This window comes from Emydura macquarii, unplaced genomic scaffold (assembly GCF_026122565.2).
Source record: "Emydura macquarii macquarii isolate MOO-44397 ecotype Brisbane River unplaced genomic scaffold, CSIRO-AGI_Emac_v2 contig_1644, whole genome shotgun sequence".
In the NCBI taxonomy this organism is placed as follows: Eukaryota; Metazoa; Chordata; order Testudines; family Chelidae; genus Emydura; species Emydura macquarii.
In genome coordinates, this window is record NW_027131781.1 from 24,709,053 (window position 1) to 24,726,504 (window position 17,452).

General features: G+C 46.4%; 1 protein-coding gene across 1 annotated transcript in view; it reads left to right on the forward strand.

The window, feature by feature from the left end:
- The window catches only part of HCN4 (hyperpolarization activated cyclic nucleotide gated potassium channel 4), a 109,724-nt gene that overhangs the window by 62,641 nt on the left and 29,631 nt on the right, over positions 1-17,452 (forward strand). Inside the window, exon 3 of the mRNA XM_067556136.1 lies at positions 13,465-13,626. Coding sequence (XP_067412237.1) covers positions 13,465-13,626 — 162 coding nt within the window. The remainder of the gene's footprint in view (positions 1-13,464; positions 13,627-17,452) is intronic.

Here is a 17,452-nt window from a genome sequence, read left to right on the forward strand (position 1 = left end):
TGTTGGTGCTCTCAGCATTTCTGGGAACCTAGACAGACAGAGCAGGCTAGAGTTTGGTCTGAGTGATGCTCTTTTGAATCCAGAACTGAATCCCTGAATATGCCCAAGGATCAGGATATTAAAGATGAGCAAGGCATGGAGCAAAGGGGAACCAGGTCTGACATTGCTGGGTGGCCACCAAATTAGTGCTGTCTAGTAGCAGAAGTAAAGCCTAAGAGGGAATCATGTAATTCACATCTCATTTGCCTTCAAGGATCTTTATTTAAGTGTGGTTATATTCTGGCTCTGTGAAAATGGCATGGTAGTGCTGACAGTTATATAAAGTATCAGCCTTGCAGGCAGCAGGGGATCTGAGAGTCAAGCTGGGTTCTTTCCTCCTTGCATGTTGTCAGCTGTTGTTAAAGGTTCTTTGGGGCAAATCAAACCTTCAGCAACACCCCATTATCTTTAGTGGATTTGCTTGCTCAGCAGTGACTGACTGGCCCTGAAACTGGAATTCAGTAACCTTCCTGTTGATGATGCAGAAGAAGGAAGAGAATCCAGTTCACTTAACCCTGCAGAGCCAGCACTCCTAGGAGAAACTGGAATAAACTGCAATAACGTTTAGTTAATGGGCTGAGTTTGAGAGGTGCTGAGCTCTCGAATGTGCTGGCGGCTGTAATAAGAGTCGCAACTGCTGAACTTGCTGCAGGTGAAGTCATTAGTCACTAGACAGAGCAGCTCTGAACATGCAGAGAGGAAGGACGGTCCAGTGGTTAGAGCATTAGTTTGGGATTTGGCAGACATGGGAAGACACTATCTTCCTGTGTGTGTGATTATGCACCATCTGTACGATGGAGTGAAGAGCCTTGGCCTACCTCCGAAGAACGTTGTGAAGGTAACTATGTTAAAGATGCAGGGTGCGCCAATGCTACACTGATGATGGTTTGGTTAGACAGACAGCAGCTCTGCTAAGAAAGGGCTGGTTTTACGACGTCACTTTTCAGGCTAGGATGACACTTCGAGTCATGTCTCCTCGCTTTTTGCTTGTCCCGAATTTCATCCTGCATTGTTGGGAATAGAGGAGCAGGGGGCCGGAGTGCTCCCAATCAGTGCTGACAACTGCTCTGAGACCTCAGCATAACGTGTCCGTATGGACCCTCCATACACCCTTGTGCCCCAAGCTGCACACTGGAGGGGCAGGGAGGTTTCATGGATCTGGTCAGGCCCCATTACAGAGCAAGGCCCAAGTCCCAGAGTTTGGATCCAGAGGAGCTTCCGTTACCCCTGCCCACTCTGTACCGGTTTCATGATTAACCAGAGGACTTAAGTCTCCAGGGCTGTCAGTTCAATACCTTTTGCGGGCACTACAGTCACTAATGGCATAAAAAATGGAGGGTGGAAGTTGCATTTGGTTCCTGAGGTTTTAATCTAATTAACTGGAGGGTTGCGTTAAGGGAAAGTGCTCCATCTCCCTTTTAACGTGGCTTGTCAAGTCAGGCTGATTTTGTGCTATAAGCCACGATATATTAAACTTATACATAATGTAATTGACTGTAACACAATAAGAGCATCTGCGGACAGATGTTACAAGTTGGAATTTATGGTGTCTCTGGTGTTTAAAAAAATAAACTAAGTGCAGGCATTTCCATTGATAGAAAATCTGACAGCTTTTAAAAATTAATAGCTGAGATTGACAAAGGATCAGTGTGAAAATAAATTTAATTAAAACAAAAAAATAAAGCCAGCGGGGCTGATTCTGACTCTGGGTCCCTGTGCATTGCTTTAGGGCAGTGTTTCTCAATTAAATTTGGCCGCGGACCCTTTTTAACTTCTGCGGGGCCATGCGATACCCTCCGCTGAAAAATCCGGGACATCTTCCCCTTTTCGGCGGCGCGCACTGTCGGCTGTTTTCGGCGGCGCGGTTTCAATTTTTCGCGGAACCCTGAAATTCATCTCGCGGAACCCCAGGGTTCCACGGAACACCAACTGAGAAACATTGCTCTAGGGGCATGCCAGTTGCGCAATGTGAAGGTTCTGGGTTGTCCTGCCATCTATAGGCAGCCATGAGGAGGCTGTCATATGTTAGAGCAGCCCCTGGACTACTCTAACTTACGCCAGTATGACCCCTGCAGCAGCCTAGAATCCAGGCTGCGCAAAGGTGACTTAGGGTGACCTATACCATTTTTGTTGTGCCTCCAGGAAGTACAGTACAAAATCTGTCCCTTGAGGCACAGGGTAAATGTCCGCTTCAGGGGAACATCATTTGTTAAGGAATTTCCTAAAAAGTGCTCTAATAATGAAGACATTGGAGAAAATTCTAATGGGGGAGAAGTACCAGCAAAGAAAGCACTTAAACCGTCCTGAGCCTGCTTAAATCCGTGCAGGGAGGAGTGCAGTGCTCTGATCTCTGGGGAAATGCAGATTTGCAAATGCAAATATGGGTGCTTGTGGTTGAACAGGTGCATGGGCACTTCGCTGTCTGGAATGTGTTATGTTAGTTCGCATCCCTTCCATAAGCTCTCTCTAGACATTTGCATAGTGCTTAATGTACGTTAATGTGCGTATTCTTCGCTTGCTTATTTAAATAGAAGATTGTTAAATCAACACTCATTGATCAAAAAAATACTGCATGAGTTATTCCGTTCTCTGATAAATTCACAGCTCTGGCACAGGATTCGGAGTTTAGCACTAAGTTATATTGCACCCGAATAGCTGTATTAATCCCCTGTATGTGACATTCACAAATTGTCGTAAGTCTATACTGAATTCTTCTCTGAGGCTCGCAAATTAAAGTGTGACTGAAAGAAATAGAAAGACAAAGGTCACTGCTAATTTGGTTTTTGTCAGTCTTCTCCAGAATATGAGTTGTGGCTGTTTGGAGCCTGATCTGGACTTTGAGATAATGGTTTTATTTGAAGTGTGTCTTCTATGGATCTGGTTTTGTTGCTTTGATGATCCAGTTTTGGGTTTCTGTTTAGATACTGAGCTGGCAGCAATTAGATGTCGGGATCAGGCTCATTCCCGGGCATAATTAGGAGCATAGGAATGGCCAGTACTGATTAGGTCACTGGTTTGTCTTGTCCAGACCAGTATCCAGTTTCCAACCAAGGTCAGTAGCAAATGCTTCAGAAGGGAAGTGTAACAAACCCCAAAGTGCCTGCAGGGGAAGTTTCTTCCTAAATCCCATCATTAGAGGTTGACTTACCCTGAAAAAAGAAAGGCATTAAAAAAACCATTTTCTAATATAATTGTGGATGTCGTCATTATGCAGCATTTTTTGGAGTCTTGCCATGCTCTTAACATCAGTGATACTTTGTGGCAATGAGTGGCACAGGCTAAATGTGCATTACCTGGAAAAATAGTATCCCTCTGATCAGTTTTTAAATTTGGTGTCCTTCAATGTCATTCAGTGTCCCTTTGTTCTTGTATTATGAGATAGGGTGAATGAGAGTGCCTCACCTATCTTCTCTATACCAATTGTTATTTTGTATGCCTCGGTCATGTTCCCTCAGTCATTTCTTCTATGAACAAAACATTCCCATACTTTTCACACACCCCCATGAAAGTCTTTCCATAGCTAATCATTTTCATCTCCTACCTCTAAACCACCCCACATCTATTCTGTTCATTTTGAAACAGGGTGGCTAGGAATGAATGTGGTGTTCCAGGTGAGGGAATTGATCACTGATTTGTCATGCTATAACATTTCCAGTATTATTTTTCTGTTCTGTTCCTTACCCATTCTAACATTTTGTTTGCTTTTCTTACCATAATGAGCAGAGGTTTTCAATGATGCTCTCCGCGGCAATGCCCAGTTCCCTTTACCTGAGTTGTTAGCTTAGAAGTCAGTAGCGTGTTTCAATAGCTTAAATGATTCCTTCTTATGTGCATTACTTTGCATTTACCAACCTTGAATTTTATCTGCCATTGTGCTACCAATTTAACTGGCTTGTGCCTGATGAAAAAACCATTGATTTCAATGCTCATCTTTCCATTTATTTCAATAGGCTTTGTTCAGATCCCTTGTGAAGTCCCTCTGAAGTTTCTGCACACTCTTCTCTGGTCTTGATTAATCTAAATAATTTTATGTCATCTACAAGCTTTCTCCTCTTGTTGCTTAACCCCTTTTCCGTTTCAGAGATAACTATATTAGACACCAGTCTAGTACAGATAATCTTCGCACTTGGTGAAAACTGACCACTTATTTCTCCTCTTTGCTGTCTGTTAGCCACTTTCTGATCTATAACAGAATTTTATACCTCACCCCATGGTGATCAAGCTTCTCAAGCCTTGAGATAGACTTTGTCAAAGGCTTTTTGAAAGTCCAAGTAAACGATCTCAGCTGGGTCTCCTGTGTCCATGACCTGCTCAAAAAATTCTAGTAGGATAGAAAGGCATATTGTTTTTTTTTCGCAGAAGTGATGCTGGTTAGTCCTTTTCAGACCAGGTTCAGTCAGTCACCTATTGAAAGTGTCCTATAATTCTGTTTTTAATCATCATTTCAATCAATTCATCTTATGCTGAAGTAAGAGGAATGATCTGGAATAACGGAATTTGGAACTTTTATATAACACTTTGCATAGTCCACACACAGTATAAATATTCATTAACCCATGCAACACTGCCGAGAGGAAAGCGTTCTTACTCCCATTTTACAGATGCAGTGAATGAGGTGCAGAGACATGGTGACTTACCTGAGCCCCATATAGGGTCATAGACTATAAGGTCAGAAGTGACCATTATGATAATGTAGTCTGACCTCCTGCACAATGCAGGCCACAGAACTTCGCCCACCCATTCCTGTAACAGACCCCTAAGCAAAGATTGAGTTATTGAAGTCCTCAAATAACGATTTAAAGACATCCAGGTACAGAGATGAGATGCATGCATCATTCAGTATCTATTCCCATATATTCCTTGCTAGGCTTTGAGCTGTTGTAACAGAAGGACAGTGATGAGATGAAAATCACATTTTAAAATTTTAGTCAAAATATCCTTCTGTCCTAATTATTCTCCTCGTAGAGTATTAAAACTGAAATAATTTTTAAATCCATTTTCCTTAGTTTTCACCTTTCATGCCGTTTGTTTAATTCTTGTACTTCATCTGGCCACAAAAAGCTAAATTGGTCGGTTTCACTTCCTGATTCTCCTGCACCAGCAGCAGCTGTTGTGTTTGGGTTTCCAGCTCTGCAGGGAATGGTTTAAGTGAAAGACAGAGCCGTGCTGCAAAATTCAGGTTGAGATCTGAAGTGCAAACACCCCAGAATTTTCAGAATTATTAAGACTTGGGCCCATCTCCAGTTTAAACAAAAAAAACCCAGCCTTTTGGAATTTAATGTGCCACCAAAACATTCCAATTTATATACTGAGTTTTGTAACTAGTTTTTTAAAGCAAAACCTAAGGCTGGATTTTCAGAGGAGCTGATGGGGGGCGGGTAGGGGCCAATCTCCACTTCAGTGGAAGCTGGGTGCCCAAAATTTGTCAATCACAAATCATGCCAAACCAGTCTAATTTCCTTCTTTGGCAGATTTACTGGTATAGTGGATTGAAGGAAGCAGTAGATGTGATATATCTAGACCTTAGTAAGGCTTTTGACACAGTTCCACATGACATCCTCATAAGCAAACTCAGGAAATATGATCTAGATAAAATGACAATAAGGTAGATGTATAACTGGTTGAAAGACCGTACTGAAAGAGTCATTATCAATGGCTCACTGTCAAACTGGGAGGAGTTTCAAGTGGGGTCCTGCAGGGGTCTGGCATAGGTCCAATACTACTCAATATTTTCATTAACCACTTGGATAATGAAGTGGAGAGTATGCTTATAAAGTTTGCAGATGACAGCAAGCTGGGAGGGTTGCAAGCACTTTGGGCGACAGGATTAGAATTCAAAATTATCTTGATAAATTGGAGAATTGGTCTTAAATCAATAAGAGGAAATTCAATAAAAGACAAGTGCGAAGTGCTGCTTAGGAACGAAAAATCAAATGTGCCAATACAAAACAGAAAATAACTGGCTAGAGAGTAGTACTGCTGAAAAGGATCTGGGGGGTTATTGTGGAGCACAAATTGAACATCAGCCAACAGCATGATGCTGTTGTAAAAAAGGCAAATATCATTCTGGGATGTATTGACAGGAGTGTTGTATGGAAGACATGGGAGTTAATTGTTCAGCTTTATTCCACGCTGGTGAGGCATCAGCTAGAGTACTATATCCAGTTTTGCCCACCACACTTTAAGAAAGATGTGAGCAAAATGGAGAGAGTCCAGAGAAGAGCAACAAAAATGTTAAGAGGCTTAGTAAACCTGACCTGTGAGGAAGGGTTCAAAGAACTGGGCGTGTTTAGTCTGGAGAAGAGAAGGCTGAGTGGGGACCCTGGTCAACAATCTTCAAATACGTTAAATGTTGTGATGAACAGGATGGGGATCGATTGTTCTCCATGTCCACTGAAGGTAGGACAAGAAGTAATTGGCCTAATTTGCAGCAAGGGAGATTTAGGCTGGATATTAGGAAAAACTTTCTTACTACATAATGATAGTTAAACACTGGAATCGGTTACCTGGGGAGGTTGTGGAGTCCCCGTCATTGGGGGTTTTTAAGAACAGGTTGGACAAACATCTGTCAGGGATGGTCTAGGTTTACCTGCTCCTGCCTCCATGAAGGGGCTGGCCTTGATGACCTCTTGAGGTCCCTGCCAGCCCTACACTTCTCTGATTCTGTGAAATACCTTAGACATCTTTGGAAATCTCAGCTTAAGTGCTGAGCTGATGTGCTCATTTTTAACTGCAAGTGATTATGGTTCCTCACTTGGGATTCTTTTTGTGTTAGTTAAAATTTCCAAAAGTGCCTATTTCCCATTTTCAAAAGTGTCTTAGGGCCAGATTTTCAAAGGTATTTAGGCACCTACAGATGCAGATAATGGGAGAAAATCTGCTTAGACACTTTTGAGAACCCCACTTAGGTGCCCATCTGCATCTTTAGGCACCAAATCCCTTTGAAAGTCTGGCCCCTAGGCACTTGAGCCGAATCCTCATTGAAAGCCAACAAGACTTATGCTTCTAGGTGCCTAAATTACATTTGGAAATGGCACATAGGCTCCTAAGTCACTTAGGCACAGCTAAAACTTTTAGTATCAGCCTTTCTGTTGTTTTGATTAGACACTTTCTGTGAGATTTCAACCATCGCCTCTTCCCCTCCATCAGCAGGAACCTAGAACCTGCTCCTAACTCCTGTTAATGGTCCCAGAAGTCTCCTGTCTCAGGTCAGTGGGAGCACGATCCACCTCAGAATCTTTTTCCTAGGAGTATTTAAAGAAGCCCACTCAAGGGGAAGCTGGTCAGTGAAGTTGTTCCAGAAAATATTTGTAAAAGTCTGTGTTGTGTTTGTCGTGGTAAGAAAAGTTTGTAAAATGATGAAGATTAAAGTCTAGTCTGTGAATGGTTTCATGGAAAGGGAGGCAGTTGCCATGCAACCTGAACTCTAAGAGGCGCAAACACATGGCAGTAGCAGGATCATTGGGGTTTTATATATATCTATAAACATCTGCCGTTTGCACTAGCTCTTTTGGTGCTAATTAGTCCTGCTATTTCACCTTTCCCTGCTGTACACTTTTTCCAGCAGACACGAGTCTCTGTGTGAGAAGGGAAGAAAATGCTTTTTATTTTTAGTTGGGTTTTCTGGTGGCTTTTGTCCTGTCTCCTGCCCACCCACTCCCACTTCACAACTGGAGAAGAAGCTCCATTAGCATGATCGGTCCTTCTGGAAGCCAGCTGTCTATGAAGAAATAAACTTCCTCCGGAGGTTGGTGTAAATCTCTCTTGCTTCCATGCAGTTAAATTATGCTGTCAGACTCGGTGTTACAGAACATTCACCGTACAAAACAAAACCCCTCCACGTGCAACTTAATTCTTCCCACTGTTAACCTTCAATAAGCCCACTGACCCCTGCTTGCACAATTTTTCCTCTTCAAATTAGCCCCTTCTCCAGTGAAAACAGGTCCGTTCTGAGCAACTGGTGCGTTCGAAATTCAGAACTTGTGTGTTTTATTGGCAAAAGTGGCCATTTTGTGCAATCTTGAGGGATGGCAAATTGGCAAAAATGACAAAGGTTTGGGGGTAAAATTTGTCTGGTTTTGCACAGCTTGAATTGTGACCTTGCTGGGGGGGAATGCGCAGTTTTAGAGGGATGTAAATGAGAGGGGTTGATAGACATTTGGTGGTCAGCAGCGTTGGGAGAAGAAATGCAGAAAAAGCAATTGAGAGCTTTTGTACGGTTTGGCTAAAATAAAATGTGTTTGAGTTTCTGAGTGTGGGCGCTCTGGCTCTTCAGTGCACCGAGGGGTGAATTAGTTTGCAATCTATCTTCTCCACCCTGGTTCTTATGCCTTGTCCATCATCATAATATCTGAGTTACCTGGCCAAGGGTGGCTTAGGTGTACTTGTTTCTGGCCGGCATCGGTGCTTTGATGTCCACCGAGTACTGTCTATGCCTAGAATATTTACCTTCCTGTGGGAAAGCCCTCTCATAAAATCTCCGAGCCTGGGAAGGTGCTTGTTTGATCTTCCCCCTCTTACAATGGCACATCCTGTTGTCAGCTAGCAGCCCGGGCATTTCAGTGTTAGGTTGTTAGTGTTGTGTGGGATTTTTGTTAGGTGTGGAGAAGAGGAAGGAAGGTGTTTTCTTTGCAGGAAACAGCAGGCTCTGTCTTCTCACAACAGCAATTCCTAAGTGACAAAAATAATGTTCCCTGAGCAGTTTGAGTTACCTGGAACGTTGGTCTGGGACAATACCAGCTTAGACATGTATGTCTACATTGTACTCCGAGGTCTGATTGCAGCATGTATAGACGCACCTGACCCAAACTAGCGTTAACCTAGCTAGTGCAAATACCAGCAGCAGCAGCGAAGCCGTGGTAGCATGGGCTGTAGAAGCCTGTCTGGGACCTTGGCTACTTGGGTGGGTAGTCTATGCTGCAGTCTGTGCTGCCGTGGCTTCACTGACAGTCATGTGAGCTAGATTAAAGCTAGCTCAGATATGTCTACACTTGGTGCAACCACACTTCCCATTGCAGTGTAGACAGATGCTGTGATCTAGGCAGATCTTGCAAGCTAAGCGGAGTCAGGCTAAGTCAGTGTTTGGATGGAACAGCTCTCGGGAATCAAGGCTGCTGTAGTGACCCAGGATATTCTGCTGTTCTTCCATCAGTACGGAGCCTGTGCGAAGGCTGTGCAGTGGTTACTCTTGCATTCCACCCCAGAAGTGAGGGAGTGATCCAAGTGTATACATTAGAGCTGAGCAAATATTTCCCGGTGAATGGTTCACTTGGTTACTTTAGCCTCTTTCCCTGCTTCTGGACTGTTCTTGGGCAGATTAATTTACTTGATTAACCTTTTCCTCTAGTTTTATTTCTATCTATGGTTTGAGCACAACCAATTTACTGCCAGTATTTGATACTTAATATAGAAGGAAAAAAAATTAAATGTTAGGTAGCTGTGATTGGCCAGATGGTTTCATTATTGTTTCTTGATTGGATGATCATTATTTTTGTAAACAGGCAGAAGGCTTGACAAAAGCTACTGATGCCTTGAATCTCTTGGAGAGAAGAAGCAGTTCATGGCGAGGGGGAGCATTTTTCATCAGCTTCTTAAAATGTAAAACTTTTTTCCTTTCTGAGTCATATAGGGCTTGCCTTTGGCACCATTCCTAAAAGAATTGGGCTACGGGGGGAGGGATAGGGAGGGGAGTTTCCAGGTAAATTTCTCTTGTACCAGTTGTACAAAATAAGTGCTTGGACATTTGTGGCCTATTTATTTGTTTCAGTACCAGAAATCTGGTGAGGGGTTTAGGGAACCTTGTCCTCCTGCTATGTCTGATACCATGTAAAATACACCAATTGTGGTGCAAATTCTTGCACACGGGAGTTTAAAATACACTATGAATGAAGTGGTGAGTGTGAATGTGAGAGTAAAACTCTATCGCTCCAGAAGTGGACGGAGCATGAACAAAGCATATTGGGTCTGATTCTTTTTTTACCTAAATCTTACTTTGCACTGGTGTAAATGACAATGCAAGAGTGAAATGCTATTGAATCAAAGTGGTAGCATTTTACATTAACTCTGCATTAGTCTAAATGACTGTGCAAGGTGCAGGACAACAGAGAGGTGATCTCAGCGATTTTTAAATTCAAGCAAATAGTCTATGGAAAACTTCTTGCAGCATTCACTCAGCTCTCATAGATTCAGAAACAAAAAGCTTCGTTTAGAAAACCAGCTCAGTTTGTGAAGTGAAAAAAAATCACAAAGTCTTCCTAACGCTTCGTTTGCAAAACCTAAATAAAGGAATGAATAGTTAAGATTGTCCTAAATCTCACATTCTCTACGTTATCAACAAACGTGCTATTTTCAGAAATAATCAAATGCACGTTTCTTCACAGCACAACCTTAACTCTGTCCCATGAGGGTTTTTTGTTTTTTTTTAATTTATTTTTATTATTTTCATTGTCTTGATTTCTGTACCTCTGTTTTCTTCTAAAGGGATATTTTTGGATTTGTACCATAGATTAATGTTGGACACTTAAACTACTTGAACGCTATTCTCAAGATACTGAAATTATAGGCACTTTACCAAAAATTCTACTGACAAGTGATAAATCAGTTTGAATATCCACACTCGGCTACGCATCGACGTACAAAATACACCTTCAGTTAAACCAGTGTGATAGAACTAAGGCCTAGGTTCCACAGCTGGGGCTTGGTCCCTTGCCCTATTAAGTCTCTTTCAAGTCTACTTTGCCCTCTTACTTTAGTGGCCATCTAGGATTCTTCCAGCCCAGCGGAGTCCTGCAGGGTGCAGAGCGGGTGGAGATGTATTCTATAGAGTTGGTCAGTGTTGACAAGATTTTAAACTTGCATCCTAGGAGCCTTATGGATGATCTCATTCCAAGGCACTTCCACAACTAGAGACTGCTTTACTGGGGAAGGGTTCAGTCCTGCTGTGGTGTTCTTCAGTCCCACCTTGTGTTGTCCTCTCAGGAAGCTTCCCCAAGTGCCCTTTGGCTGGTGGCGTAGAGCAGATGTCATAACAGGGATTCACAAGTCACAAGCCTTTTGTGGACAATTGACCTGGTTTCTGAGCTGAAGCCCTTAGTGCTGTCAGCCAGTGCCCACCACCTCCTGCTTGCCTCTCTCCTGAAACAGGTTCAGAGGTTGAGTATGGGCCGCCACCACCTCTGCCAAAGCCCAGTTGCTTAAGTGACAAGCAGCTGAAAGACTGAGTGTGTGACCAATTCCAGAGGAGCCATGATGATGCTCTGGGACCCAGCACAGGATTGGTCATTAGCACTGCAGGCTTTCCTGCCTTGCTGACAAAAGCCAGGGAAGTACCAATTACAGCCCTTGTCCCAGAGCAATGGACTTTAGGACGCTCTTTCCCCATCTCGTCTGGGCAAGTGGGCGAATGTGATAGGGCAGCAAGGCAGAGCACTCGGTGAGAGGCCAGATTAGTGTTTAGAACCCACATTCCCCACGACAAAGGGCAACGTTGCAACAGGGATATCTGCTCAAACCAAGGGCACAGAGTGTGTTTCTCGTTTTTTCTTAATGTTTGAAAGTGAATTTATTTCAAGGGGTGAAAGGTATTGAGCTGACCGTCCTGGAGACTGGTGCTGTCTGCCCATATGGCCTCCTCTGGAAGGAATCAGCCCTGGGGATGGCAATTCATTCTGTACAGCCCATTCAACTCTTGCCCCCTTTTCCTGGGACTGCCAGCCCAGGGGGGTCAGTTAGTGCCAAGAGCAAAGGCAGATGCTTGTGATGGGGGGGAGGGGCACCTGTCCACTGAGAAGTAGGCTGAAACTCCCAACTAGCTGGAATAGGGCCAAATCCACAGCGAAGGGGTGAAAAGCTCCATATCCCTTTATCTTCTGAGCCATCCATTTCCACAGGACTGTGATTTTCTATCTTTCTATAGTAAAGAAAAAAAATCACTTCTGGATACTCTCCCCACAGACAAGGCTCCTAGGACTGGAATGATTGCTAGAACTCTTTGATGGAACGTGAGAATGCAGATACATAGGAGAGGAAATGTCATTAGCTCAATAACACCCTGCCATTGACAAATATCTGCTCACTGCCCCTTTCACAGATCATCGCCTCAAGCACCATTGAAAGCGTAGCCCTCGGTTGTCATTTGAATACTTGGACTCAGCTTGGGTTATTTAAATTACAGTGATCGTTTCTCCAACAGAAAAAGAGATGAGACCAGTCAAATGACTCTCTGAATTATTTGCTCAGCTGTAATACTAACCCGCTGAGCCAGCCGAACAGAGCTGGATTTCCTACAACCGCCTTTCGCTCAGCATTTCTGGGTATGTCCTGCTTTGAAATGTTCTTGGAGGGCCTCTCACACTACTTTGACACTGTTGTTTCCTGCCGCACCCCGGAAGCACACAGGAAAATATGGGGTTTAGAAACCGCGAACCAAGCTGTCTGCCTATCTATCTCCCTACCTACTTACTTATCTGACCCCCATCGCCGTATTATCTGAGAGCCTCACATTCTTCAATATATTTATCCTCACAACATTCCTGAGAGGTAGGGTGGGGCTATTATCCCCATTGTACAGATGGGGAACCGAGGCACAGAGACTAAGGCCCCGATCCTCAAAGCATTGAAGTCAATGGGAGCTGAGTGCCTGAATACCTCTGAGGCCTAAGGGACTTTCCCAAGGAAATCTGTCCTGGGGCAGGGTTGAGTATATTGAGTATATTGTGCTTATGATTAATATTAGGGGAAAAATACGTTGCTGCTGCTTGTAATGGAGAGTCATGACTGCAGAGAACCAGTTGCAACTCCCTGATTCAGGGCTGCAGTGCCCGCGGGTTCTAGATGGCACTGCAAAGCCTGAGACGCTGCATGCCAGCAGAAGACTAGGCACACTGCAGCTCAATGCTGCTATGTCCCTCCTCCCCACCAGCCTGCCCTCCTCCGTTTAATGCCAAGGGTGGAGGGGACAGCTGGGGTAGGCTGAATTCTTCACTGGAGAGCTCTGGCTGGTTAAGGCTGCTTTGCGCCATGTGAGTGAATGCTGGCACCTGCATCCAATGTACACACACACACACACACACACACACACACAGAGTCCCTGCCCTGGAGGGCTTACAATCCATTTTTTAAAAATGGGGAGGAAATCCGAGGAGGATCGCTCCCCGGAGAGAAATAAGCAGTGAGTGAGCTGCAGAAGAGCAGCTGTCACTCCAAAGCTGCTCTCGCATCCGATTTATTTTGTAAAGCAGACTGAGAATTTTCAATCAAAGTGCAATTTTGATGCAAAATGGGAGGCGGAGGGTATATTTGGTTATTTTAACCCCTGATCTGCCCGTGGAGAATTGCCCCAGCCTTGTCTTGGGCTGCCTTGGTTTTCTGGTTGCATGGGAGGGCTGAGGCGCTGTCTGTGACTCGTCTCCCTCCTGGCCCCTGCAGATATTCCACATGACCTACGACCTGGCGAGTGCGGTGGTGCGGATCGTGAACCTGATTGGAATGATGCTGCTGCTGTGTCACTGGGATGGCTGCCTTCAGTTCCTGGTGCCCATGCTGCAGGACTTCCCGGAGGACTGCTGGGTATCCCTCAACCGCATGGTGGTAAGTGCCTGCTCCTTCTGACACCCCAGAGCCCTCCAGCCCCCCAACCCACGAGCATCCCTCAAGCATCTCCTCAACACACAGCAGCCTCCTCCACAACCCCTCCCGCTTAGAAACACAGCATCCCCCAGCTGTCAGCAGCCCTTCTCTTTCTGCTCCTTCCCCCCCAGGCCATCCCCTCCCCCCATCCTCCTCCTCTCTCCTGCAATCACCTGGAAGGGGAGGAGCTGGAGGGAGGTGGGACGCCCTTTGCAGAGCCCTCTGCAGTAAGACAGGCTGGGCTGGGGAGCCTGGGGAAGCAGCAGCTGGCTGCACACAGGAGAAGGCAGGAGCCTACCCCCCCCTGCTGGTAGCAGACAGCAAGGAGGGGGGTTTTAAAAAAATACACAGATTAGGCTGGGAGCAGACCCTGGTGCATCTGTGGGGCAGCAGCACACCCAGTGCCTCCCCATAAGGACAGGCCTGGGTCTGAGCCACAGACTCCTAGTTCCTGACACCGATCCCTGCAGTGGCCTTGAGCAAGTCACTCAACTTCCCGTGCCCTCAGTCTTCCTGGGTATAAGAGGGGCGCGATCGCACTGCTCTCCTCCTGGCCTTGCAGGGGTGCTGTACAGATTAATCCATGCGTCTAAAGCATCCTGCCAATAAACCGTGCCAGGCAGTATTGCAACTCCCATAGCAAGCGCAACGTACGGGGCTCTTGCAGCATTTACGGGTGCGACGTGGAACATATGGTAAGTGCCTGGGAGCTTGTGGCGCCTTTCAACATTTCCCCAAGAATTCAGGATCCTTTATTCAAAGGGACAACGTCTAGTTGATTCAGCAGCAAAACTGACGAACCTTAAAAAACTGCCTCTCATTGCAGCTTTTAACCCCCAGATTCGCCCAGCCAATTTCTTCTTAAAAATCAGGCACTGGAGCAGAAAGAAACTTGAAATTAGAAATGCCCAGCCAGCTTCTCATGCCTCCCCAATGCAGCTGTGAAAGGCCAGCATGGGGGGGCCCAGCTCAGGCAGAACTAGATGCCATAGAGTGCCACTTGTGGGGGGGGGAGGAGGGGCTTGTTTGTCTTTCTCCCCACTGGTGAAAGGTGCCAGACCAACTGCTCTATTGATCTGCAGGACAGGTACAGCATGATCTTCCCTCACGCTGCCCCATCCCTAGTTCTGTTATGGTGGTGATCAGAGATCAGGGCCCGGTTGTGCTGGCTGTTGGACAGATACAAAGACCGTATGATCTAGACAGATGAGGGCACAGCGAGGGGAAGTGACGTCCTAAGATCACCCAGCAGGACAGTGGTAAAGCCAGGAATAGAACCCAGGCGTCCTGGCTCTCAGTCCAGTGCCCTAGCCACTAGATCATGCTGCCTCTGTTTTTCTGCTGATGTGCCTCAGCCCTGCCTTGGAGGTACTAGCCCAAGCAGCAGCTGAAGGGGTCACGGAGTCTCTCTGCTTAGTCAATGCTGACCCCAGTTCTGGGGTGGGGTTTATGACATGGCGGCCGCAAACATGCTGAGCAGCCTGGAACCACTTTGCTTCAGTTCTCCCCTGGGCTTTGCATCCCGTCACTGTGCTCTTGGGCTCCCACGCACAGCCTGGCGTGTCAGTGGTATGGCCAAAGTCCAATGTCATCTGAAGGGGTTAAAGCAAGGGCAACGCAGGCCAGGAGGGGAGAGTCCAAGCTGCCAGATGCAAAGTCCTGCTCCTAGGAAAAGGCAATAAACAGCCCAGATAGGGAAGGATTGCGAGGATGGGTTAGGGCTCTAGCCTGGCATTTGGGAGACGGGGATCAAGTCCCTGCTCTGCCACGGACGCTGTAGGACATTGGGCAAGTCACTCAGTTTCTCTGGGCCTCAGTTCACCCCCCCGTGCAATGACGACGATGATGCACTGCACTGCCGGCTCGGCATCGTGAGAGCAGAAAGCCATGAAATAGGAGGTGCCCAGACGCTATGGCAATGGGGACCAGATAAGTACCTTAGCTAGATAGACTTGGGCGTAACCAATGAGTCTGAGAGACCCCCGGGGGAATAATCTGGGTTTGCAGTGTTCTGTTCCCAGGAGCAGCTAACAAGGCCAGTCTGTAGCCCTGGGGCAATCACTCCTGGGCATGTGGCATATAGTTTGGTCACCACAGTCTCTCTCCAAGCACTCTACAAAGGACGTCAGTATCCTTATCCTCCCCACCCCACTTTTTTTTACAAATGGTAAAACTGAGCCCCAGGGAGGTAACGTGACTTGCCTAGGGTCACCCAGTAGGCCAGAGGCAGAGCCAGGAAAGGAAGCCTGGTCTCCCAAGCCCCATGTTCAGTGCTCTGTGCACTAGGATACACCGCCTCCCGCTTGTCTCAGCCAGTACAAAGATGAGCAACAAATATACCAGGATTGGAGCACGAGACCTGTGAGGAGGGAGGAAAGGAGCTAAAATTGTATCAGAAGAAAAGATTAGGCTAGGGCAGGGCATAATCACAGCCTATAAATACTGTCAAGATATCAGTGGCATGGAAGGAAAGGATTATTTGCAGTCCCAGAAGATGGCAGGAACTGTGGAGGGAGAAAGAGAGAGAGAGCAGGAAACCTTCTGAAGCAGTAAGAGCAGCTGAGCAGGGGACTGGAGGCTGCAGGGAGGAGATTACTGTACAGATTCCAGGACGGATGGCAAAGGTGCAATACATGGCGCAGACCTACAGGTACTCAGCAGCTGGGGTGAGGCCTTTCCTGGCTCTACAGTCTCTGCACTTGTACATTATTCCTCCAGGAGAGTTGAAGGGTTTTTGCAGCTCAATTAACTTGACTCTTTCCCAGTAACAAAAAGCAGGAGGGGAACTATCCCAGCTGGATGAAGAGTTGGGCGTGTGCAGAAGCCTGATGCTTCTCCAGGTGGAGTCAATGAGACTCAAGCTGCTGACTCCGGTAGGAGGAGGGGTGGGTCTCTGAAATGTGTGGTGCTGGCCATTGCTGAAAACGGGATTCTGGACCAACTGGATTGTGGGTCTGGATTGTGTTCCCAGGTGTGAGGGCAGGGATTTAGCCACCTCATGGCCATTAACGCTGTCTCTGAAATATCAGGGAAGGGTGTTTCCAGGATTAATGGCTCAGCCTCAGCCCCAGGCTCTGGGGGCCGCATGTTCGATTCCCAAGAGGGCACTTTATTAAAAAGGAAACTGCCAAAATGAGCACTGCAGAGCGGCCCGTGTGTGGCAGCATCTCACGGAGCCCCTCGCTGGCAACTCCTAATTGCAGAAGGCTGAGTTCTGCAGTGCCCTGAACACTCAGGGAAGAATGGGGCCCGGTTCCTTGGGTATCGCACTGAACAGATAAACCCTGTGGGGAAAGCAGATATTCCCTGGGGCAGATACAGGGAACGTGCATTTGAAATATTCACTGCTCCTCCCCCCCTTCCCCCCAAGCCTGACTGAGTGAAGATATCAGCTCCGTCCCCTTGAAGCACAAGGCTGGGATGGGGCTGAGCATTGTGTGGACAATGGACTGTCCTCATCTGCATTCTGAAGGCAGAGTGCTCCTGTATGAACCTCTCTTGGGATCCTCAACTCTCCAGATGCATCCAGGTCAGGCGGCCACCTCACCAGCTGGCGCACTCCCCGCCCACTCCCCGCCTTGGTCTAATGCACTCAGGCAGCTGGTATCCTCGTTTTCGGAGGGCGTCTTTGGTTATCAAATCTTTTATCAAATTTTTGGTGAGTGCTGGCCCCCGGTTGCTGTGATTGGAGATAAGCATAAAACAGGTGCGTGCTGTGTAAACTGGCCTACCCAACTCTCAGGGCACCTCATTGCCCACCTGCTGTACCTCAAGCTGTTCCAGTCCA